Source organism: Nomascus leucogenys, chromosome 15, assembly GCF_006542625.1.
Source record: "Nomascus leucogenys isolate Asia chromosome 15, Asia_NLE_v1, whole genome shotgun sequence".
NCBI classification, from domain to species: domain Eukaryota; kingdom Metazoa; phylum Chordata; class Mammalia; order Primates; family Hylobatidae; genus Nomascus; species Nomascus leucogenys.
In genome coordinates this window covers 52,618,851-52,644,897 of record NC_044395.1, presented here as the reverse complement: position 1 = coordinate 52,644,897, position 26,047 = coordinate 52,618,851, and the positions used below count along the sequence as shown (strand labels likewise).

General features: G+C 35.5%; 1 protein-coding gene across 20 annotated transcripts in view; it reads right to left on the bottom strand.

Moving 5' to 3' along the window:
- DLG2 (discs large MAGUK scaffold protein 2) overlaps positions 1 to 26,047 on the bottom strand; it is a 2,190,999-nt gene that overhangs the window by 525,587 nt on the left and 1,639,365 nt on the right. For all 20 annotated transcript variants that reach the window (XM_030828789.1, XM_030828794.1, XM_030828795.1 and 17 more), the window contains one exon: positions 11,369 to 11,505. In XM_030828789.1, coding sequence (XP_030684649.1) covers positions 11,369 to 11,505 — 137 coding nt within the window. The remainder of the gene's footprint in view (positions 1 to 11,368; positions 11,506 to 26,047) is intronic.

Below are 26,047 nucleotides of genomic sequence, written 5' to 3'. Positions count from 1 at the left end.
CTTTTAGCCAAATTGAGCTGATTTTTGTGTATCGCATTAGAGTCCAATTTCATTCTTTTGCATGTGGCGATTCCATTTTCCCAGTATCATTTATTGAAAAGACTAGCCTTTCTTCATCATGTTCTCTTATTTTCTTTGTCAAAAATTAGTTGACCATATATTTTTGGATTTATTTGGCTACTATTTCTTTAATGACATAATTGTTTAATCACTTTCCACTGGTATAATGTAAAATTAAAATAAATGTCCCAAAAGCATTGGACTGAACTCCTATAGTGCACATTATCTATACTATCTAATTAGCACTTTAGCTATACCATAGTTTGCAGCACTACTATTCGTAATCTTTATTATTTTGCTCCACGTTGCTATGTAAGTTCCATGTGCCAGTTTATCCTTGGTGATGTAGCCCAGGTTAGGGACTGTGGAACTGGAGAGAATTGAACCTGACTGATGTGTTTGAGTGCTGGCTGTGAGTTCTCCATTAAGCCGTAAGCTTCTCCAGCACCTCTCACATTTCTGTTCTAGATAAGGGATGTTCCCTTAAATCTTTTTTCATTTCAGTGTCTGGCATTTGTTTATTCACTAATCAAATGTTTACTGCATACCTGTTATGTGTCAGACTCTGGGCCAGATATTAGACATATGATAAATAATAAAAATGATAATCAATAATTATAGCAAACACATATAGCCCATATTACATGCCAGGCATTATTTTAAAGTATTTTACATATATTAACACAATCAAACCTTCACAATAACTTATGAGGTAGCTATTATAATTACTTTATTTTACAGATGAGAAAAGTGTGTCTCCAAGAGGTTAAGAAATTTGCCCCAAGTCATTGATCTGGTAAGTGTCAGAGGCAGAATTCAAAGCTAGACAGTTTGGCTCCAGAAACCATGCTGTTAACCACTCAGCTATACTACTTCTTCCAGATAGACAGGTCCTTGCTTTCATGAAACCCACATTAATAATACACAATTGTTTGTGGAATGAATGGATAGAAGAATAGACTCATGCAAAGAGGGAGAATGTAGAGAAACTTCAGGTATGGAGAACACAGTTGATAATGGCGGCCCTTAATAATACAGAAATAACAAAACGATAATAATAATAACTAATGTTTATTTAATACTTGCATGTCATATATTTTAGGAGTACTATGTCATATATTTTGACATGAATCATATAACTTATCATCCGAGTAGCTCCAGGAGGTAGATGCTATTAATCAGGCAAATTTTACAGATGAGAAAAACTGTTTTTTAAAGAGATTAACTTGCAACAAAGAGGTCACACTGCCTCCAATTGTCAAAGCCATTAGTTGGATCACAAGCCTCCTTACGAGATGAAAATGAGATTATATTTGTATGTTGATTCATTAAAAGCTAGGGCTCATATCACCTGTTCTTTCTCCCTTTAGGAGAACAGGGTTTCTTTCCGAGTTTACATATAAAAGTAGAATAAATTCCAAAGTATTATAAAAGCTTGAGGAATCATTATATTTCCTGCTTAATCCAGTGGTAATAGTATATTGCATCATCCTAATACACTGACCAGTCAAAAAATAAATAAGTAAAATGGAAAGCAGCTTAGTATATCTCACTGATCTCACTGTCTCTTCAAAACTTTCTTATACATTTGATTAATCATTTATTTTAGGGCCGTTACCACTTGTGCCTAGATAATGATTTATTTTTTATTCTTTTTATTTTTTTGAGATGGAGTTTTGCTCTTGTTGCCCAGGCTGGAGTGCAATGGTACGATCTTGGCTCACTGCAACCTCTGCCTCCCGGGTTCAAGCAATTCTCCTGCCTCAGCCTCCCGAGTAGCTGGGATTACAGGCATGCGCCACCACTGCCAGCTAATTTTGTATGTTTAGTAGAGACAGGGTTTCACCATATTGGCCAGGCTGGTCTCAAACTCCTGACCTCAGGTGATTCACCCACCTCAGCCTCCCAAAGTGCTGGGATTACAGGCGTGAGCCACCGCACCTGGCCGATAATGAATATTTACATGTGATATTCTATGGTTTAAAATGTATATGAAAGTGGGTGTTTCCTCTAAAAAAAAAAAAGATTGCCTAAGGCAGCTTTTAATACTGTGACTATGGCCCACAGAAACATCTATACTGAGAGAACAGAAGAGAAACAGCATCTGGTGGCATAACACAGGGGGAATGAGAAGTCAATAATAATTAAAAATAAAAACCAAAGGCTAGAAACTAACTGGATTAGATTATAAGTGACAGCAAAGCTCTGTGTCTGACAAGGGCTCATTGTCTCTCTCCCCAGAGTAAGGAAAGTACACAGCTCATTAGATTATCAGTGAAAGAGAAATGTGGTCAGTGCTTATTAAATTGCACCTTTTGCCATTTTTAAGGTGGGCAGTGAAATGATCCAGAAAATATTACCTTCAACAACATTTTCATAGAGTGACTTTGCTAACAGAGTCTTCAGATCACTAGGAAAATTTTTAGACCATAAAGCAGAAGTTGAGGGAAAGGTAGTGTTGAGAAATGGGGAAAGAGGATATTGGGGAGAATAATAATATTAGTTTAAAATAGTGGTAGTTCACTCAGTTTCTATTTGGTGACTGAAATATTGAAAAATTTACATAGATTTCAGTCACAGAACAGGTGGTATTATGATATTGGCAACAGAATGTAGTGATTAAAAGCACATGCTTTTGAGTCACGCATACTGAAGCTTAGACCCTGGTGCTTCCTAGCTGTGTGATTTGGGGAGACTTGTTTAACCTTGTAAGCTTTAGTTTTGACATCTGCAAAACAGGAATGATAGCAGTTACTGCTTCAAAAGGCTATTGATTTAAATGTGTTGGCCTATATAAAGTGACAGGCACAATACAGTTCTTAATGTTAGCTCTTATCACTAATACTATTATCTCTAAGCAGGATTTCTTAGTGAAAATTTTTGCTGATCATTTTCTTATAAACATCTGTGAACTGATGAGTTTAATTAGGGTGCTGCTGATGAAGCTTCTGTGTGGTCTTTTTAAAAATTCAGAATAGTACCGGATTTGGACCAAAAAGTGCTCTTTTGTGCTGAAGTCTTCAAAATGTTTTCCACAAAAGTGAGTTTGTTTGGGTTAATTATGTGTGTGCATTATCCTATGAACTCTCAAGATAAAGGGCCTACAGCTGGAGCTGATTGTATGCAGTGAGAAGGGACATTACACTGATTGGCTAGTTGCTCTTGTCATTGTTTGCCATTGTCCTTTTTATTCTTTTTTTTTTTTTTTTCATTTGCATCAAATATCTGCCTATAATGGTGAACACTGAGCAACTGGCCTGGTTTCAAGGAAAAAATCATGTGAGTTTGATTGAAGTGCTCTCTGTGGGGTGCACTACACAGAGGGGGACATATGTGCAGCCTGGCTGTGTGTTTGCTAATAGGAAAGAGGACTGAGGCCAAGAAAGACAGGCTGGAGGTGAGATGACTCATTCTCTCAAACAGAAGAGGGAGCACTGAATTTGAACATGATGCAGACAAAGGAAGGCAAACCAGCTGAAGAAAGAGGTGCCAGGAGACTTGCAAGGAGACATGGCAAGTTTTGTGGGAATTCAAGTGTGTGTAAGCAAACATAAATGTAATAATACAAAGGTGGGAGGTGTGGGGGCATGAGAATATGATAATAAAGAGGAATGAGCAATATAGAGATGGCAAGATACTGACCTTTCCATGTTCTTGCAGGAATATCAGTATGGTGGGATGAACTGGGAGGTGATTACAGACATTAAGGTTACCTAAGGCATAGTACAAGGAAATGTGGAACTCTAGAATCATTGGTAAGAAAACTCTAAAGTTAACTTTTAAAAAGGAAACAAAGTGGCTGATCATTAGGTTGTAAGATAAATCAAAAAGCAGACCAATCCGATGTAGTAATGCCAATGCTATGAAAATAAATATGCATAAACCAAGGATTAAAATCTCCATAGTACTCTGAAATTAACTATTATAATAAAATGTATTCAAAATAATAACTATTAATAAATAAAAGGCATGTTAGTAATGGTTATCTTTGGATAATAAATATTTTCTTGTTTTTCATCTTTTCAGAAATGAATATGTACGTTATAGTTAGAGCAAAATTAACTCTAAATGAGCAAGAACAAAAACTTTAAGAAAGAACAGAAGCTAAGTACAGTGGTGTCATTATGAGACACACATAGCAGCATCTCATTAGTAATGAAAATTGGAATGGGAAAAAAGAAAGTTAATTTCTCAAGCCTGATGAATAGACTTAAATTTACTAGAAATAATAGTCATATGTTAAACTTTGCTGTTTCTAGAAACGAAGGCAACTTGATACAGTGAGAGTAATTTTGAATGTAGAATCAGATTGGATCTGGTTTTAATTCCTAGTTTCATGAATTTAAGTCAGTTAACATATTTACTAAGAATTCATTTTCTTACATGTAAAATGGGAATTATACTTATTTGTTGATTTGTGTTTATGAGAAAAGAATGATACCATGAAGTTGAAAAGACTCTGTATGATATAAAGTAGCATACAAATAGAAATCAAACAGCCATAATCAGACATCATGCTTTGTTGATCCTGCTGCTGTTCAGGGCTCTTTATGTGGAAATTATCACTCCCTATATTGTGAAACACTTATTCCTACGGTGCCTCTTCTCACCTCCAAGAACGATCTTCTCAAGGGCAATTGATTAGATCATATTCATCTCTATTCCCCTAGCTGATGCAATATAAATAGTTGGCACTTAATAAGTGTTAAGGTAGTAAGCTAAGTTTTAAAAGAATGATTGCAGAACACCAAAGGAAAAGCAATCAAAATTCCCTATTTTATAGAAAGAATGAAGCATTTGTGTTGCATTCTATTTTACATTTGTGTTGAGTCAGAGAGTAAAGCAATAAGAATGAAGGTCATTCAAGCAACAATACACATTTATGGGATACTCACTCTGTGCCAGGCACAGGATATAAGGATGAAAAGCTGGTACAGAATCTTAGCACCAGATCATATTAGTTTATAAGGTACCCAGTCAAAGCTCCATCATTGTGATTTTATTCTTCCTTCATTAATCATTAATTCATTTCTTAACCTTTTACTCCATATAAAGAGAGAGAGCAAGCAAGAGTGATTATTTTGATTTACTCAAATTTCTTCTCTAGCAGAGGTCACCAAAATGGACAGTATGATATGAACTCTAGGGCAATCCACTGGGTACAAGAGGAAAACATTTGCATTTCTATTAATATTAATTATATTGATATTTATATTTCTATTTCCATTTTCATATGTTTTAAAATGTAAACAATATATTAGCATAGTGATATATATGTAATTTAGAGTAGAGAAATATATTAGTGGCAACCTTTTGTGTTTTACTGATGGAGTGTGCCATTAAGATAATTTAAAAATGACAGCAACATGATACTTATAGAGCAAATTCTATAAAGAGGGCTATTACACTGAGTATAAGCAAAATAAAAAAGAATGCAATAGGAGGCTCTAACCCTTAAATAAAATATGTCATTGCAATTATGCTGTATTATAATTTATTACATTTGAGATAAATTAGAGGAGAGTTCAAGAAACAGTTGTCCAGGATTTATCCTGTTGTTTCAGAAGTGACTTTAACCTCAGGGGACAGAATTTTGAGAGTGAACTGTTCTAAATTTTTTTTCAGCCAATTGCAGGAAATTGCTAAATTATACTCTACTGGCTTGATAGAATGAGCACTACCACCAAAGTTGTCCTTAGGAGATGCAGTGGTAGCAGCAGAATGGGCTAGGATGTGGTTAGATCAAGGTAGGATGGTGGTTCTTAACCCGGCTGCACATTAAAATCCTTTGGAAAACCTAGAAAAAATAAAATAAAATGAAGCATGATCCCTACCCCAGAAATCCTGATTTGATTATTCAGGGTTGACTGAGGACTGGGTATTCATAGTGTTCAAGCTTATCTTGAGATTCAAATGTGTAACCAAAATCAAGAATCAGAGATGTTGACAAAACCAGTGAAAGGAATTTAACTTTAGGACATCAAAATCTATGTCTGAACCCAATTTCACAATTTACTAGTTATGTAATATTGGAAATCCCTTTGTCTAAGTTCTAACTGAGTTCTAACTTTCCTTCTGAAAAATAAGAATAACAGTAATGACTGTCCTAACTACCTCTCAAAGATGGGGGTAAAGAATAAATGAGGTGTTGTAGGCAAAAGATCTTTTCAAGATGAAAGCAATGTGTTGTTGGTAGGAAAGAGACATGCTCAGAGAGCTACAGGTCTTGATTCTGAGATACCTAAGGTTGGTATAACCAATGAATATGCTTTAACATCCCATTCATTATTCAGATAATTTCTACATATTCGCAGTGTCTTCAGTTTGATTTTCTTATTGATACTTGGATGAAATCAGGCAATTTTGTAAGTTTACCAAAAATAATAATAATTTCAGTCATCACAACTAATACTCATTCAGAAACTTGCATTGTTTCTACTCACATTTCCTAAAAGTATTTCACGGCTTTACTATAGGATATTTATTTTCAAATAAAAATAAGAGATGCTCACACATAGCACATCCTGAGAATATTCCACTAAACACTAGTTTTAGGTGTTTTGTAAGTACTACTCTAAGAAGATTCCATGATAAAACAAATTTGTTAATCAAAATCAAATCACTTACTTGATGGCAGGACTTCATAGAATTTTTAATATGCTAAAATTCATTGAGAATCTTCAAGAGGATCGGGATACAAGTTGCAGAATTTAGCAAACGTATTTGGTCACAGAGTCTATTCATGTGACACAGAAAAGAGAACAGTATTTTAAAGCATACTTTTGGAAATACCAATCTAATATAATGCTACTATGGTGTAGAGGCCAAAATAGAAGATCAAAGATGGATGTGACTTGCCCAAGACGGATTAGGTAGAATCAGTGCTAGGTGCCTGTGACTGAAATCCAGCTTTCTCATCTGAGTCCAGTGTCTTTCCGCTCGACTTCAATGTCTCTGTTACTTTTCCTGTCACTTACTACTTCCCTTTAAGGAAAGAAAACACAAGAACTCATTCTCTGTAAAAGGTATAAAAGTTCTCTCACTGACAATTTTTTCTTCAAATGTCGAGCAGGGGTTTTGGAAAGAAGAGGCTAAGATTTTAAACCTTAAATTACAATGTGCCAAGGGGTTTGACAACTAATAACTAATGCTATCCCTGCAGAGAAGACAATCAAATTATCCTGGATTCAACATTTCTGGTTTGTATAGAAAAAGGGGAAGAAGTTAACACTTTTCTAATATATTGGGCTATATGTATCACCTTGGAAGGGCTTAATAAAGCCAATATGTGAAAATATATGAAAGAATTTAAAAATCTGTTATGCTATTAAACTCTGACTACCACTGAAATTCAAGGCCAAGAGAATCTATTTCGTCTGAGACTACAACACTAAACCACCGGTACAATCCACAAAATCCGATGTCACTGTCACTTTATCATTTAAAAAACAAAACAAAATTCTAGTGAACAATCAATTCTAAGTAACCAAGGAAATTTAAAAAAATATTATTTTGCTAAAAAGAACGTATACCATGTATTTGGGTGACCCATTAAACATAACAGTGGTCTGACATTATGGTCATCTTATTTAAAACACCAAGAGGCTTATTGCAAAGGTGACAGACAGAGTAATTGTTTCTTTAAGTAGAATATTTGCAAAGGTCAGATACTATACTATTATGTGGAATTTTTAAAGTAGGAAATAAAATTGTTAGGAATCTAAAGAAGTTTTGTAATAAGTATAATCTATTTACAGAAGATAAATGAATATGTGATAAAATTTACTGGAAGAGAGAGAAAAGGTCTAAAACATCCTAAAAAACTGAGAAGTGGAGAAATGGAAAGACATAGCTCTTTCAAATATATGTGGAAGAATTAGTCCTCACCTTTTTGTTTTTAAGGGACAGAGCTATGAATAAAGGGGGACATTTATAGGAAAATATATTTTAAAAGAATTTTAAGGAAAACATTTTAATGATACTTATTACCTAATAAATAGCTTTCGGGAGGTATTATCCATCCTTAAAGGGGGTTCTATGAGAGGTCAGAGACTGCTTCACATGCTTGCTTTTCTGATGTACCAAGCAAGAGTTGATAAAAGATGACCTTTAAGATAGATACATTAAATTCTGAGATATAAGAAGAATTTCAGGGAGAAAAAGTACCCAATATGGATGGTATGATTCAGGTGGTGCCCAACATTATAGCTATTTTACTTCATAAACTAAAAGAGTTATTGTTATTACTAACTCTTTAAAAAATGACTGTGCTCTCAGTAGAGGGCAGTTGCTAGGAGACTTCCTGAATTGTGAGTATTCAGCCATAAAAGTCTAAAGAAATTAATGGAGTTTTATTTTAGACCAGTTTACTTACAGAACTCTGAGAGAATAATATATGGTGGAATTTTTCCTAAGAAGTGACAGAAGGAAGTGGTGCAAATTGCTTTAGAAAGAATAGCATATTTAGAGAAAAATATGCAGAGTGTGGTACAGCTGGTACATCACAGAATGTAAATCATTTGTCCTTCCTTTGTGGGAGGAGAGTAGAAGAGGGGGAAGATACAAAGAGTATGAATGTAGGGTAGGTAAAGGGAAGACGAAGTGGAAAGGAATGACAGAAGGAGAGCATTAATAAATAATTTTGGGTGAAGCAAGATAATTGGTCTTTTAGGGTGGCTTCAGTGATTTTGTCTTTATTCTCCTTTTCAGGGTTGTTTTGCTTGCAAAGTATAAAATGAATCATTTTATTTCATTTCCAGTTTCAACTTGGAAGTACTAATTCTGTCTTCCTTACATAAGAGAGGAGAGACCTATTACTGTTGAAGTTTCTTTAAAAAAAAACTATGCTTTAAAACTCAAAACAATTAAGGATTATGTCACAGCTATTTTTGAAATCATTATATCTACAATGAATATCAACAAAATGGTAATGAAAAATAGTGTAGTGCCTGGAAAATCCTTTGACAGAATTATTTGGAGCAAGTTTTTTTTTTTAAATTTGGAAATAAAACAAAAAATTTAAACAGAACTTCAAGAAATAAGCACATAGCATTTACCATGATTGTACAATAGCAGCCGATGAAGAAATACCAGAAGAGCTGCCTGCAACCAAACTCTTATAGAACTATGAGTCAAAGGTCAAACCAGTAACTATCTAAGACAGTCATTACTTGAGAACGAAATGGTCTTCTTCATTTTTCAGTTTAGCACTATGTAGAATATGGTTATCACAATTTATCCTATTCCCAAGACAACATTTCAAGCAATAAAGTTTATATTCCAGAGAGAAGTTGTTCAGGTCTTATACCTTAATGACAACCGTTCTTGTCCAGAAGATAGAACAATATCATAAGAACAAACTTTTACATAAAAAACAAACAAGCAAACAAACAAACAAAAATTCAGAATTCCTTGAGAATGAAAGTGGTAGTGGCTTCAGGTGGTAAAGCAGCCCAAAACTCTTAACTTTAACTTTGACTGAAGTCATTAATGATATATTTTTTGCCCATCCAGTTTTCTCATGACAAAGTTCCTTCCTGAATAGTAGCTACTGCCTGAGACACAGTAGGTGGGCAGCACGTACTTATTAAAAAAGCAATTAATGAATGACAATAATGAATAAAGGAGGAAAGGAAAGCACTGACTGACAAATTCAAGGAAACTAATGAAAACATGTTGCACGAGAGGCAGTATAGCTTGGTGGTAATGAGTGGTGCTAGCCAGATTGCCTCAATTTGAAACCCAGTTTTGTCCATTATTAAACATATGACCATGGGCAAGTCAGAAAACCTGTCTACATCTCAGTTCTTTTTGCTTATATAAAATGTACTGCTGTTAGAAATATGTTACATTACAAAAAAGCCCTTTATAAAAGAACATGGAACTTAGTAAATGCCAGGTCAATATTAGCTATCAAGATTATTACAAAGATCTTATCTAACACAAAGCTTATTGAATACAAAGGTCATTGGCAACTATGAAATTAGACCATTGTGATTAAACACAGCTCTCTAAAGCTGAGGGAAGTAGGCAAATATAAAATTTGGAGGTTCAACCTCCAAAACTTGCACAGGTCATAAAAATTAATTTTCTGTTGAGATTGGGGGTTGATCCTCCCCAGACACTTCTCACAAAATTGTTGGAGATAATGGCTCCTTGCAGACATAGATTAGAAGTCTTGTTTTACAAGGATAGACATGTGACTAGACAGATACGCTAATCTTACTTGAGAGCTACCTAGTATTAATTTACAATATTCGATTATTATCCTGTAGATTTTGGCATACAACAGTGAATGGACATAAGGCAGTTTCATTAACACAGTCCCAAATGCTTTGTTGCTTATAATTGCCTTAATTTTGCTTTAGGTTATCATATAACTCCATGGTTCAGAAAGACTGGGTGTGTGTCAATGTCAATCACTGCCTAGGACTCCTGAAGCATGTGAGAAGCTGGCAAACGAAATAGCTATAACCCTGTCTAAGGGGAGGAAAGGAAGAGATTCATTTACACATGTAGCAGAACTCAGATTATAAATTCTTGGAAGTCAGGAGCTGTGTCTATACTGGTTGCACAAAGGACCATGGATATATGCTTATCAGTAAGCCAGGGTGTTGTTTCTGTTGTTATGCAAACCCCACCTCTCCAGCAGGCTATAAATAGTAATTGCTCTCCCTAATAGGAGACACATCATATTGGAAGAACAATAGATAATCTCTATGCCATGTGTATCTAAGAAAATTAATGAAAGTTTAGATTTGTTTTGAAAATGTCAACAAAATAGATACATTGTACGTGTACTTTTGAAATCTCTTACTCATAAATCTGCTGTCTCTTCTTTTCAAGTTTTGTCCAAGTTCTAAATTGTGGACCCCTCACAAATTCATATGCTGAAGCCCTAACCTCCCTGTGACTGTATTTGAGGATAGGCTGTATAGGAGATAATTAAGGTTAAATGAGTTAAAGATGGTGCTGTAATCCAATAGGACTGGGCCTTATAAGAGGTGGCCTTATAAGAAGAGAAAGAGAGAGACAGATCTCCCTCTGCATAAACACACAGGAAAGGCCATGTGAGGACACAGTGAGAAGGTGGCCACCTGCAAGTCAGGAAGAGAGCCCTCACCAGAAACCTAATCGGTTGGAACCTTGGACTTCGTAGTCTCCAGAATTGTGAGAAAATAAATTTCTGCCGTTTTAAGCCACCCACCCTGTGGTATTTTGTGATGGCAGCCTGAACTGACAAAGACAGTCATACATTGGAAAACAAGAGCTTTATAAACATACACAGTTTTGCTGTAGTCACACTCACCATTAGTAGTCTATCTCCTACTTGCAACCTTCCATCTTTTTGTGCAGCTCCTCCATCTATAATTTTAGTTACATAAATGCTGTTGTCTCCAGGAATGTGTTGGTTCCCCACACCTCCTGCAATACTGAAGCCTAAACCTATAAGAAAGGAACAGAAAATGGAAAGCCTTGTTTTGTTGTTGTAGTTGTTTTTAGAAAATGCAGTTAGCCACATTTTGAGTTTTTAAAAATGAATCCTCAACTTACTGTAACAGCAATAAATAACACTAAAAATTGTATTTCAATCTAGTTTATTTAAATAGTTGAAGAATTGTTAATGCAAATGAGGCAAAGATTTTGAAGTCAACCCCGTGTGAGTAGTTTTGTCCTATTTCCAGCCTGTATGCCTAACTGCTGTTCCTCAGCTATCCTGTTTATAAGGGTAACTGGCCAGAGTAGGGATCAGGTGAAGGGTGTGGAGGAATCCCAGGCGAGCCAGGAAAAGACAAGTATAGTCCTGCTCATTGTTGAGTCTATAGGCTCATCTTCATTGCTGTTGTTACGCTAGCACAGAGAACAGAAGTACTGCCAATCACTTGGACAGAGACCTGGATACTCTTGATATTTCAAGATGAAAAATAGAATTGTTCAAAAATCGCACAAATTCTGAGGCAAGAGCCATGAATAAGTTACACTGTTTATATATATGTAATAATTTCAGGGAGAAGATAAGGAAAAGAAGCTAGATGCTTGCCTTTCATGTTTTCTTCTCTTGCCACCCCGTCATATTTTATATTTCCTAGCATTTATTGTTATTAACTGATTAACTGATTGTGAGGCTAGTCACACAAAAAAGTGAATTATTCCAGTATACAGTCTAAAAATTTTAAAAAAGTTCCTTAAAAATTTTCAATTAGAAAATAAAGAATAAAAAGAATGTTAAAAAATTAATTAATTAATTAATTTTTTGAGACAGTCTTGCTCTGTCGCCCAGGCTGGATGGAGTGCAGTGGTATGATCTTGGCTCACTGCAACCTCTGCCTCTCAGCTTCAAGCGCTTCTCCTGCCTCAGCCTGCTGAGTAGCTGGGATAACAGGCACATGCTGCCATGTCTGACTACTTTTTAAAATTTTTAGTGGACACTAAAAATGTTGGCCAGGCTGGTCTTGAACTCCTGACCTCAGGTGATCTACCTACCTTGGCCTCCCAAAGTGCTGGGATTACAGGCATGAGCCACCACGTCCGGCCAAAAACTTTAAAATGTATACTTAGGCTATATTATTTTTATAATATGGCAGAATATCAAATCATTTTAAACATGGCAATTGTCTCTTTTAAGAGATGATTTTCACTGTACTATGGTTTATACAATTTTAACTTATATTAAACTATGAAGCAATAACAAGAATAGAGGACAGTCATGTACTGCATAACAATGTTTTGATCAGTGATAGATTACACATATGATGATGGGCCCAAAAGATTATAATGGGGCTGAGAAATGGCTATTGCCAAGTGACATCATAGTCATTGTAACATCATAGCATAATGGTTACTCATGTGTTTGTGGTGATGCGGTGTAAATGAACCTACTGCACTTCTAGTCACATATATAAAAGTATAGCATATACAATTGTAAACAATAAATAATACTTGATAATGATAATAAATAACTATGTTCCTGGTTTATGTATTTACTACACTGTGCTTTTTATTGTTATATTTGAGTGTACCCCTCTCCTTATTAAAAAAAATGTTAACTGTAGAAAAGCCTCAAGCAGCTCTTTCAGGAGGTATCCTACAAGAAGGCATTATTATTACAGGAGATGACAGATCCCTGCTGTAACATTTCACATGTTATTGCTCCTGAACATCTTCCAGTTGGACAAGATGTGAAGGTAGAAGACAATGATACTGATGATCCTGACCCTGGATAGGCCTAGGCTAATGTGTGTGTTTGTGTCTTCATTTTTAACAAAAAGTTTAACACGTAAAAAAAAAAAAAAATGAAAAGCTTATAGACTAAGAATAGAAAAAAGAAAATACTTTTATAGCTGTACAATATGTTTGTTTTAAGCTAAGTGTTATTACAAAAGAGTCAAAAAGTTAAAAAAAAGTTCATAAAGTAAAAAAGTTACAGTAATCTAAGGTTAATTATTGAAGCTTTTTAAAAATAAATTTAGTCTAGCCTAAGTGTACAGTGTTTTCCAAGTCTACAGTAGTGTACAATAATGTACTAGGACTTCACATTCACTCATTACTCATTCACTGATTTACCCAGAGCAATTTCCAGTCCTATAGGTTCCACTCATGCTAAATGCCCTGTACAGATGTACCATTGTTTATCTTTTATTTTTTACTGTACTTTTTCTATGTTTAGATATGTCAAGTTACACAAATAGTTATCGTTGTTTTGCAATTGCCTACAGTACACAGTATAGTAACATGGTATACAGGTTTGTATCCAAGGAACAACAGGCTATACTATATAGCCTAGGTTTGTAGTAGTCTATTCTATTTCAGTTTGCTAAGTACGCTCTATTATGTTCCCATAACAATGATGACATTGTCTAATGATGTATTTCTCAGAATGCATGCCCATTGTTAAATGACACATGAATGTATTTTAAAAAGTTATTATGAGATCATTTTAAAGGAATAATTAATAGACTCTTTAAACATATAAGAATTTTTAAAAATCCCTTTCAGAATATATTTGAATGCTCATTCAGTACAATACTTGCAGCATACATTTTCATTACATTTTACAATCATAGGATAATTAACATGCAAATTACTCAAGAAGATAGATATTGATCAAAGGCCTTTTGACTAAAGACATAATTTCTATAGCTTACTTGGCTTAAGACTTTTTTAGAAAAACCACACGCCTAGTAAAACAATAAAGCTGTCATTAAAATATTTGGCATCTTATACAACAATAATAAAAAATACTTAAAAATATTAACTCCACTATACTTTTATTGAATAAATATTGGGTAAGGTTATGCACTCTTAAGATAGCATAAATAGTTAATTGAAAAATGATGGCATAGTAAATTATAAAGCAACATCTCTGGAATTATATTTGAAATGCAGTGATCGTTAAATTAACCATAATAGTTGTTAAAAATAAATGGAAAATTGATTTAAATTGATAGGGCAATTAAAGCAAGTGTTATCTAATTTCCTTGTGATGTGGGTAATTATTTTTATTGATGCTTTGCCACCCCATGGAACAATGAATATATTTGTTTGCCTCAGATTTATAATTTTTTTATTAAGCAAATGATGACCAAAGAGTAAAATACCCCAAATTGGCTTTTCCTATAAAATTTAAAATACATATCAGCTCATGTTTCCCAAAACTGTTACTTTATTATATATGAAAATAGGGAAGTTTTAAAAAATATATTTACAAAAGTTTCTTAGCCACATGCTAAGATCAATCTACCACATTTATAAAAGTACAGAGGTTATTCCAAACTCTGAAAAGAGAAGGTTAAAACAAATTCAGAGACTCCAATTTACATCCACTATGCCAGCAGTAAATGCCACGGTCTTAGCTACAAGAAGAGCTGTAGAAATAAATTACCACCATAAAAACGATTAAGTTCAACAAACACAGCAAGTATGTAGTTGACATTTGAAGTTGAAGACTGCACAAAGACAATGAAGTCACTATGCATACTATAGATAGATGATAGATAGATAGATAGATAGATAGATAGATAGATAGATAGATAAAAATCGAGTAACATTTTTTCTTGAGATTAGGTTTATGTACTTCTTTTTAACTAGTGACTCTGTTCAAGGTGAAGCAAGGTATTTTTAGTAAACGTTCCTCTCAGAGCCAGAGCATGTTTCTGAATGTACGCAACTGGTAATTTTTCCAATTTCCTTTACTTTGACGCAACATGCATGTGTTTAAAAACAATTAAAATGTATTTAACACTTAACCATATTCTAAATATTCAATTCAGATGATAAATAAATCTGTAGTTTATGTCTACATTGAGAATTTATGTTTATTTACAGGTGGAAATATCTATCTGTGCTATAAGATTGCATCTATCCTCATTCATTTATTCATTCACACATCCATTCTTTCAATAAGCATCTCCTGAGTACATACTGTGCATTGTGTTACCTGCTGCTATTGAGCACGGCCAAAGTAAATGTAAATAATTTTTTTTCCATTTTTAATTTTTAGTTGTTACGGATACATAGTATATGTAAATAGGGTGCACGTGATAATTTGATACAAGTATACAATGTGTAATGATCAAATCAGGATAATTGGGATATCCATCCCCTTAAACATTGATCATTTCTTAGTGTTAGGAACATTTTAATTCCACTCAGTTATTTTGAAATACACAATACATTATTAACTATAGTCACCCTATTGCACTACTGAACACTAGAAAGATCTCTTTCTTTTATCTAACTGTATTTTTTATCCATTGACCAGAAACACTATAATAATAATGATGACCCATAAGTGAGTTCATATGAGTGAGTGTAGTTGAAACATGTCTGAAGCAATGTTCTAAACCCAGATAATGCAAGCAATTTTGGGATAGCTATTCTATGAAGACAAATGTGGCCTAGGACCACTGAGCAATACGACCAAACACAAATTACCTGGGTGTTTCTTGCATAGACTCTGTTAAAGCAGGGGCAGGCTCTCTACCTTATAAGACCTAGACTGGCTAAGGCATGGCATGACTAATGCCCCTGCCCCCCATCCCTGTTATTAATCTCACATCTCTTCCCTTCATTAGCTAATTTTTCCCTCCTTCATTCCACTCAAAACACACTTGCATCCTTGATATTTCTTTTTTTATTTTTTTCCCTTTAACTTTTATTTTAAGTTCTGGGGTACATATGCAATATGTTCAGGTTTGTCACATTGGTAAATGTGTGCCATGGTAGCTTGCTGCAAAGATCAACCCATCAATGTGATATTATTCCAGCATCCATTAGCTATTCTTCCTGATGCTCTCCTTCCCTGCTTCCCTCCCCTTGACAAGCCCCAGTGTGTGTTGTTTTCCTCCATGTGTTCATGTGTTCTCATCATTCAGCTCCCACTTATAAGTGAGAACATGTGGTGTTTGGTTTTCTGTTCCTGTGTTAGTTTGCTGAGAAAGATGGCTTCCAGCTCCACCCATGTCTCTGTAGAGGACATGATCTCATTCCTTTTTATGGCTACATAGTATTCCATGGTGTATATGAACCACATTTTCTACATTCAGTCTATCATTGATTGGCATTTAGGTTGATTCCATGTCTTTGCTATTGGGAATAGTGTTGCAATGAAAATACATGTGTATTTATCTTAATAATAGAATGATTTATATTCCTTTGGATATATACCCAGTGATGGGATTGCTAGGTTGAATTTTTTTCCTCTAGGTCTTTGAGGAATTGCCACACTCTCTTCCACAATGGCTGAACAAATTTATATTCCCATCAACAGTGTAAAAGCATTCCTTTTTCTCCACAACCTCATCAGTATCTGTTGTTTTTTTGATCTTTTCATAATAGTCATCTCACTGGTGTGAGGTGATATCTCACTGTGGTCTTTACTTGCATTTCTCTAATGATTAGTGATGTTGAGCCGTTTTTCATATGTTTGTTGGCAGCATGGGTGTCTTCTTTTGAGAAGTGTGTTTATGTTCTTTGTGCACTTTTTAATGGAGTTGTTTTTTTCTTGTAAATTTGTTTAAGTTCCTTGTAGACTCTGGACATCAGACCTTTGTCAGATGAGTAGATTATACAATTTTTCTCCCATTCTGTAAGTTGTCTGGAACTCTGATGATAGTTTATTTTGCTGCGCAGAAGCTCTTTAGTTTAATTAAATCCTGTTTGTCAATTTTTGCTTTCATTGCAATTACTTTTGGCATTTTCGTTATGAATTCTTGCCTATGCCTATCTCCTGAATGGTATTTCTTAGATTTTCTTCTAGGTTTGTTATAGTTTTGGCTTTTATACTTAAGTCTTTAATTCATCTTGAGTTAATTTTTGTATAAGGTATAAGGAAGGGATCCAGCTTCAATTTTCTGCATATGGCTAGCTATGGATGCCTTCAGCTTTGTTCTTTTTTTGCTTAGCAGGCTCTTTTTTCTTTCCACAAGAATTTTATAATAGTTTCTTCTAATTCCGTGAAGAATGTCAATGGTAGTTTGATGGGAATAGCATTGAATGTATAAATTACTTTGGTCAGTATGGCCATTTTTATGATACTGATTCTTCCTATCCATGAGCATGGAATGTTTTTCCATTTGTTTTTGTCATCTCTGATTTCCTTGAGCAATGGTTTGTAGTTCTTGAAGAGGTCCTTCACTTCTCGTTTAGCTGTATTCCTACAGCCTTGATATTTCTGGAGTATTCAGACATAGTCATAGACTGTCAATTTAGGGTCTTTGCTACAGCTGTTCTGCTACATGGAATATGCTTCTTTCAGGGCTTTGTTCAAGTCTCAATTTCTGTAGGAGCTGGAACCTAAGCTCCTTATTTAATGCTGTCCCCTGACTATATATTTTTTTTCCTTATCCTGCTCTAGTTTTCATTTTCCCTTAGCACTTATTACCTTGTAATATACTATATAAGTCATCTACATATTTTGTTTATACGTTTTTTATGTTCTGTCTCCTTGGTGAAAACATAAGCTCTGTGATGACATGGTTTTTTGGTCTATTTTGTACTATGCAAGTAGAACAAAACCAGGTACATACTTGACTCATAAATATGTATTAAGTGAAAGAATGAATGCACAAATGAATATAAGAGGACAAGGAAAGTCTCATGTCTCTGAGAAAGTCCCCCCTTAAAGATGAAATTAGTGGCTTTGAATGAGCAAGGGGCAGAAACAGTGAACCACGGTAGCTGCAGTCAGTAACCGTATAAGGCATCACGTTGCCTCAGGTAAACCTTGATGAGCTCTCCATCCTCAGCCTGTACAGGGTTTATGGTAAGCACTGAGCAGGCAATGGGACAACAGCAGAGGCACCTTCACTTTCTGATTCTTTCGTTTTATAACTGTGCAAATTTGAGTTTCCATTTCTTTGTAATAAAGGAGTAAGTATATCTATTATCTGGCAATAATAGATGCTTGATAAATAAAGTGCTCTCAATAAACTGTAAAGTTGTTGGGAAAACATGACACCAACACTTTGGCATAATCTAACTGGTTTGGATGAGTTCTATATTGCTACTAGCATTATGTGAGGGAAGCATGACTTACTTCTTAGAGGAGAAGGAGAATAATTAACAGTTTAGCATTTGGACTGGGCCTTGATAGGTGAAGTTAGAACTGATGAAAGAAAATGCACATTTAAAACCAACATGTCTTCAGATTCCAGGCTGGATAAATGACTAAAGAGTCAACCATCCTGACTTATGTCACACAGGGCTAATAAAGTCCCACTTTACTGATATGAAAATTGAAGCAAAAATGCCTGGCAATCAAAACATATATTTATGATACAGTAAGCCAGGGTAGTCCCTACTGAAATGAATACAGTGAGTTCCTGACTCAAATTGGATGAAGATTTGTGTAAGGAACACTGAAAATGGCCAAAATACTGATTTCAGGGAAGTGATAGTTTTGTAACAATGAAAGAAAATTGGTTACCATTTTGAAAACAAGTGTCCATGAAAAAGAAATAGCTCTGGACCATCACATGATGACAAACTAGTCCATTATAAAATAAAGTCAGTGAACAGAGTTGGTAGTTCTCACCCCAAAATGCTGATTATAACACCACCTACTGTGGAATGTTGGGCTATTAAGACTAAACATTACCGCATGTGGGTCATAAACAAAGCTGACACAGAAAAATGTAAGCAATCATTTCACAAAAGGAAGTAAAATCAGTGAATATTTCAGTACTCTAGTAAAAGAAAAAGGCATGCCAAATTTAAACACCTAATTGCTCAAGTAATTAAAAATGACCTGTTTGGCAATCACTCGATGCACATACAGAATTTCAGGATTACATCAATTATGCAAAGCTGGGTTCATCTTTCCAATTTTCTTGCATATCTCCAAGCAGTGATTTCTCATGTCAACATAAGAAATGCAGGCATAAGCACAGGAAAGTCTGAACCTGATTAAAGCCTTTAACTGAAAGTTTATCCACACAAAATCTTTTCCCCATGCTGTGAAAACAGAACACCACGAACGGATCATGGTTCACTCTTTTCCCTTGCTGCCCGCCTACGCTGAGGAGGAGGTGTCAGTGAGAGGTGGGGCCTGAAGCAGAAGCTTGGCAGCAGAGATTGATACTGTGCTGAAGCTCAGAATAAACACTCAAATGCTTTGAAAAGTCATATGAATACAATGTACCCGAATATTCTTTGTGGGTGTAGAGAACTAAGCCCCATGATGTCTTATAATCATTCAATGAGTTGGTTCAACTTTATTTCATGTGACTTTCTTAGGAGAGGGCTCTCTAAATAATTCAAAATTATTAAGCATACTGGTCCTGTCAGAGTTTATTTAGGATCTGCTAGGTAAGGTGTTTACTGCTTTACAGAAAGCACTAGTAGTTTTCTGCACATTCTGTCTACATGGTTTTATTAAAGTAAACACAGAATGTATCTTGAACCCTGGCTGGCCCTGTCTGAGAAAATATCCATCCTCACAGGAAACTTAACTTATGAATTTGAATACATTTCAGTTAAAAAAACAACAAAAAAAACCCTTCCCCAGGCCGGGTGCGGTGGCTCACGCCTGTAATCCCAGCACTTTGGGAGGCCGAGGCGGGTGGATCACGAGGTCAGGAGATCGAGACCATCCTGGCTAACATGGTGAAACCCCGTCTCTACTAAAAATACAAAAAATTAGCCGGGCGTAGTGGCAGGCGCCTGTAGTCCCAGCTACTTGGAGAGGCTGAGGCAGGAGAATGGCGTGAACCCGGGAGGCGGAGCTTGCAGTGAGCCGAGATCGCGCCACTGCACTCCAGCCTGGGCGACAGCGAGACTCCGTCTCAAAAAAAAAAAAAAAAAAACCCTTCCCTATAGGAACTGGTCTACACTGATAAGAGACTACTTGACATCTCTTCCTTTTTAGAAAGAAAATTTTGCTTTAACAAATACCAAAAAAAAAGTATCTTTTATTTTAATTTGAGAGAGTAGTTAATCACACTGGCAACTGCCAATACAATTAATTAAAAGCCAAAGCATTATCTTCTTACTCTTTGGATATTCTCTGGATTCCAAAGACAAAATTTGAGGTTGAAAGAAGTGATTCTGTTTAAAATTTCTAAGGCACTGACAAAGCATCTTCAATCCTGCTTGAAGAACTGCTCACAGATCACCCAATTAATTTACTATAGCCACAGCCCAAAACATTTTCTCCTACTACATATCTTGTAATACCCACTCATACCTTTAGCACATTGCTTTAATACCTATTTTATTCTGAAAAATTCACATTTCTATACCTATCCTTTCTGCTTTCCCTTTGTTCAAAGGAAGAAACATTATTTATCTTTTGTAAAATGAAATCTTCCCCTCTGCTTTAGGGCTTTACTTCTTTCTTTCTTTTTTTTTTCTCTCTCTCTCTAGAGTATTCAGTTCCTGCCTCAATGCTTTTCTTCTTTTATGGATTTGGCCATTCCTCTGTCCTGTCCTGAACAGATCTCTTCAACTTGCCACAGCCTCCTTACCATAATAACTGAAGTTTTTAGACACTGATCTGTAGTGCTACCTCTAGTTCTATATTATAAACCATCCTTAATCCCATCCATCTGGCCCCATACACCACATTCTACTCATATTGCATCTGTTATAGGTTGAATTATGTCCCCCAGAAAGATGTGCTGAAGTTCTAACTCCTGGTACCGTGAATGTAATTAACCTTATTTGGAAAGAAGTTCTTTGCAGATGTGACTTAAGAAGATGAGGTTACATTGGATCAGGGTAGGATTAGGGTCCTATGATTGGTGCCCTTATAAGAAGAGGAAATTTGGACACAGAAATAAAAAATACACAGGGAGGAATTTATGTGGTAAGTGACACGGCGATTAGAATGATGAATCTATAAGCCAAGGAACATCAAAGATTGTAAGCAACCACTAAAAGCTAGGGAAGAAGCGTGGAACAAACTTGCATTTCTAAGTTGTACTCCAGTAGAACTAACTTGTGCCAGCCTTTCTTCCTCTATTTAACTCATTAAACACTTACTGATGACTACTTATGCGTCAAGTAGCAGCCTAAATATTGTTGTTACATCAATGAATTAGAGATCTAGTGTTCTTGTCCTCATGCAGCTTATTTTCTACTACAGAATAGGACAAGTATAAAAATCATGAACATGCAGTGTGGTAAGTGCTGCTATGAGAGGAATAGTGGCTATGGGAGCATATAGGTGGGCGGTCTACCTTGGGCTAGAGGGAGTAGTGTCAGAGAAGAATAACGGCGGGTCATTATATGCAATCTGAGACCTGGAAGATAACAATGAACCAAGAAAATAAGGGAGTGGGGAGAGATCATCTCTGCAGAGGGAAACATATACTCAAAGACCCAGCATTGAGAGAAAACATGGCTTAGCTGAGAAACTGAAAAATGTTTAGGTGAAAGTAACAAGTAGTTTTAGGCGGAGTGCAGTCTCCATGAGAAAAAGAACCATGACTGTAGAACCATGTCTGTAGAACCACTAATGTACATTCAGCCCTTGATACTTGGATATCAAGAAATATCCAAGTATCCAATAAGTGAATAAATGAGATAAGAGGTCACTCCCTCCACTGAATTAGAAGAGGAGGAAAGGACAGTGGAGATGAATGCTAAGATTGTAGGATAATAACAGGACACTAAAGAAGTTCTCATCTTCCGTTTACTCTGGTAACAAGAAAGGATGATCATCAACCAAGAATGAGGGAAGTAGTGAGGTCAGAGAATGAAGAAAGTGCAGATGTGTTGGAATAGCTATTAGGGAAAATGGAAGATATAATTGCTTAGAGAATTGCATAAAGTGGCAAAGAGCTGTGTTGATTGTCTAGTGAGGGTTTGGAGACTGTAGATTAATAATAGCACCATTCTAGGTTTTTTTTCCTCCAGTAATTCTCAGAAGTCTAGATATAAGCATGGAAAACATAGGCAGTTAGATTGAATTGCCTTACATATTAATCTCTTATGTGCACTGATTTTTCCTTTTTAACAAAATTATATGATCCTAGAAAGTAGGGGTTGCACAAAATAGACTGTGTTAGCACAGTGCTGACATATAGTAATTGTTCAATAAATATTTGCAGAAAGAATTAATGACTGAATTGTTCAAAGACCAAATGGTCATATCTCATAGGTATACTTTCAAATGTCAAGCATCCCACATTAAGAAAGATATGTATGCTTTAGTTGATTGCTTTAGCTCAAGGGGGAAAAAGTACATGTTGAGCATTTTTCATGTGCCAACTACTATATTGGGTGGTGAAGAATTAATGAAGTGTATGTCAGTCTCTTCCCTAAAGGAACCACTAAAAATGACCAATGACAGACACAGTTACATTTCTTTACTCAAAGAACTATCATTGACCAAATTGTTTTCATCCTTAAAGATCAAATAGTCAAACTACAAGTTGATTGCTTATGGGGCTGTATGATAGAATGTGATTAGATGCTGTCCTACTTGTTTATGGACTACTTCATTATACTTGAAATGGAATATCCTCCAAGCTGCCATCATTAAAATATAACCAAATTATAGGCACTGCCTCTAGCTATCAACCACATCTGTCTGTGCAGTTTTTCCAAGTTAATTCTTGCTGCCATGCAAACCAAGGTCATTAAACACTGACCTCTGAATACTGTCTACACTGTCTTGGAAGTATGCAGATTCCAGCACACAAAGCCACAAAAGTTATGTAGATTATTTAAAAGATGTAAAAATCATTTCACGTGTTGAAGTTTGATGAGGATGTCCCACTGGCAGGGTTATTGCTGGAGAAAGCAAGCTGAAATATCTGAAGGGTAATTGGGTGGATATTGAAAAATTTCCATTAACAAAGGCCTGTATTCAGTAACATCTCCTCTGAAAAGTTCTTCCTCCTAATCGCCACTCCTTTAACTTAAAAGTACTCTCTCTCTCCACTGACCACATATAATGGTTTATCTGTCTTTATCTCATTTTTAATGATACATCATTTTCTACATAGAATTAGAATATAGGTATTTATAGGAAGGGTCAATATTTAGAACATTTAACAGCTGGTATGAAATGAACACTAACCAATCACAATAGGTAGCTGCCATAAATAACTGCTGTGATATGTACAAATATGTTGTAGGAATATCTCATTCCCCCACATTGGATAGTTACCACTTTGAAGGTAGAGGGGAAAATAACCCTTTTATTTTGGATGCCCAGGGGTTTCATGAACAAAGTAGATACTTGAAAACTAATTTTTTATTTTTATTTTAAAAGACAGGGGTCTATGCTATGTTTTCCAGGCTGGACTTAAACTTCTGAGGTGAAGGGATTCCCCCAACCTCAGCTTTCCAAGTAGCTGGGACTATAGGTGAGCACCACTGTACCCAGCTTCAAAACTAGTTTTTAAAATGAATTATTGAACTAAATAAAGATCACTGGATCTTTTTTCCATAAGCATACTTTAACAAACCATGCAAGAAAGGGATCGGGGTAAAATAATTTAGTGAGCTACTTTGTCATGCATTAAAACAACACTCAATTCCAGGCTATCTTAGTTTCCTAGGGCTGCAATAACAAAGTACTAAAAAGTAAGTGTCGTAACTAACAGAAATTTACTATCTCAAAGTTCTGCAGGCTAGAAGACCGAGGTCAAGGAATTAGCAGGGTTGAGTCCTCCTGAAAGCTATAAGAGTAAATCTATTCCATGCCCCTCTTCTGGATTCTGGTGATTTGCTGGTAATATTTGGCACTCCTTATCACGTAGATGCATCACCCCGATCTCAGTCTTCATCTTCACATGAATTCTCCCTATATGCATGTCTGTTTCTGTGTCCATTTTCTTCTTTTGTAAAGACACTTGCCATATTGGAATAGAGTCTACCATTAGGACCTCATCTTAATTTGACCATTAGCAAAGACCTTAGTTCCAAATAAGGTCACATACATAGGAAATGGGGGTTAAGACATCAACATCTTTTTTAGAGACACAATTCAACTCATAACACTGGCACTGGGAAACAAAAATATGAACAGTACACAGTTCCTATTGTCAAGGATTTCTCAGACCAAGGTGGAAAGAATTATAAATAAACAGCATATGTTAGTACATTGGAAAAAATGAAGAAAGGCAGGTTGTATCATGCAAAACTTCTGAACTTCCAGGAGATAATGACAGCCAAGTGCAAGTCTACATGTAGAAATAGAGGCTCATGAGGCTCCAGAAGTGCCATGTTAAAAAGTTTAGACCTTATATTAGTGGCAATGAGGAGGGAGACTTTGAAAAATTTTAACCATGAAAATGACTTGATCAGATTTGGTCTCCCTCCATTTTCCTTGTTAATGCTTGCTGTTGTTTAAAAAATACATCAAGCGATCCTAAGAAAAAAAGAACAAAACTGGAAGAATCCCATTCCCTGACTTCAAATTATGCTACAGAGCTATAGTAACCAAAACAGCATGATACTGGCATAAAAACAGACACATAGACAAAGGTAACAGAACAGAGAGCCCAGAAAGAAATGTATACATCTAGAATCAACTCATTTTTGACAAAGGTGCCAAAACATACACTGGTGAAAAGACAGTCTCTTCAATAAATGGTGCTGGGAAAACTGGATATCCATAGGCAGAAGAATGAAACTAGACCCCTGACTATCGCCACATACAAAAATCAAATCAAAATGGATTAAAGACTTAAATCTAAGACCTGAAGCCATGAAACTACTCTAAGAAAACATTGGGGAAAATTTCTACGACATTCGTTTGGGCAAAAATTTCTTGAACAATGCCCCACAGGCAAATACAACCAAAGCAGTTAATGGACAAATGGGATCACATCAAGTTAAAAGGCTTCTGATAGTAAAAGAAACAATCAACAAAGTAAAGAGACAGCCCAGAGAATGGGAGAAAATGTTTATAAACTACACATTTGGCAAAGGATTAGTAACAAGAATATGTAAGGAACTCAAACAACCCTATAAGAAAAAACTCAATAATCTGATAAAAAGATGGGCAAAAGATCTGAATGGGTATTTCTTAAAGGAAGACATACAGATGGTAAACAGACATATGAAAGGTGCTCAACATCATTAATCATCAGAGAAATCCATATCAAAGCTACAATGAAATGTCATCTCACCCCAGTTAAAATGGCCTATGTCCAAAAGAAAGGTAATGACAAATACTGGCTGGGATATGGGAAAAAGGTAACGCTTGTACACCGTTGGTGGGATGTAAATTAGAACAACCACTATGGAGAACAGTTTGGACATTCCTCAGAAAACTAAAAATTGAGCCACTATATGATTCAGCAATCCTACTTACAGCTACCAAAAGAAAGCAAATCAGTATGCTGAAGCGATATCTGCACTCTCATGTTTATTGCAGCACTGTTTACAATAGCTAAGATTTTGAAGCAACCTAAGTGTCGATCAACAGATGAATGGATACAGGAAATGTGGTACACATACACAATGGAGAACTATTCAGCCACAAAAAGAATGAGATCCTGTCATTTGCAACAATATGGGTGGAACTGGAGAT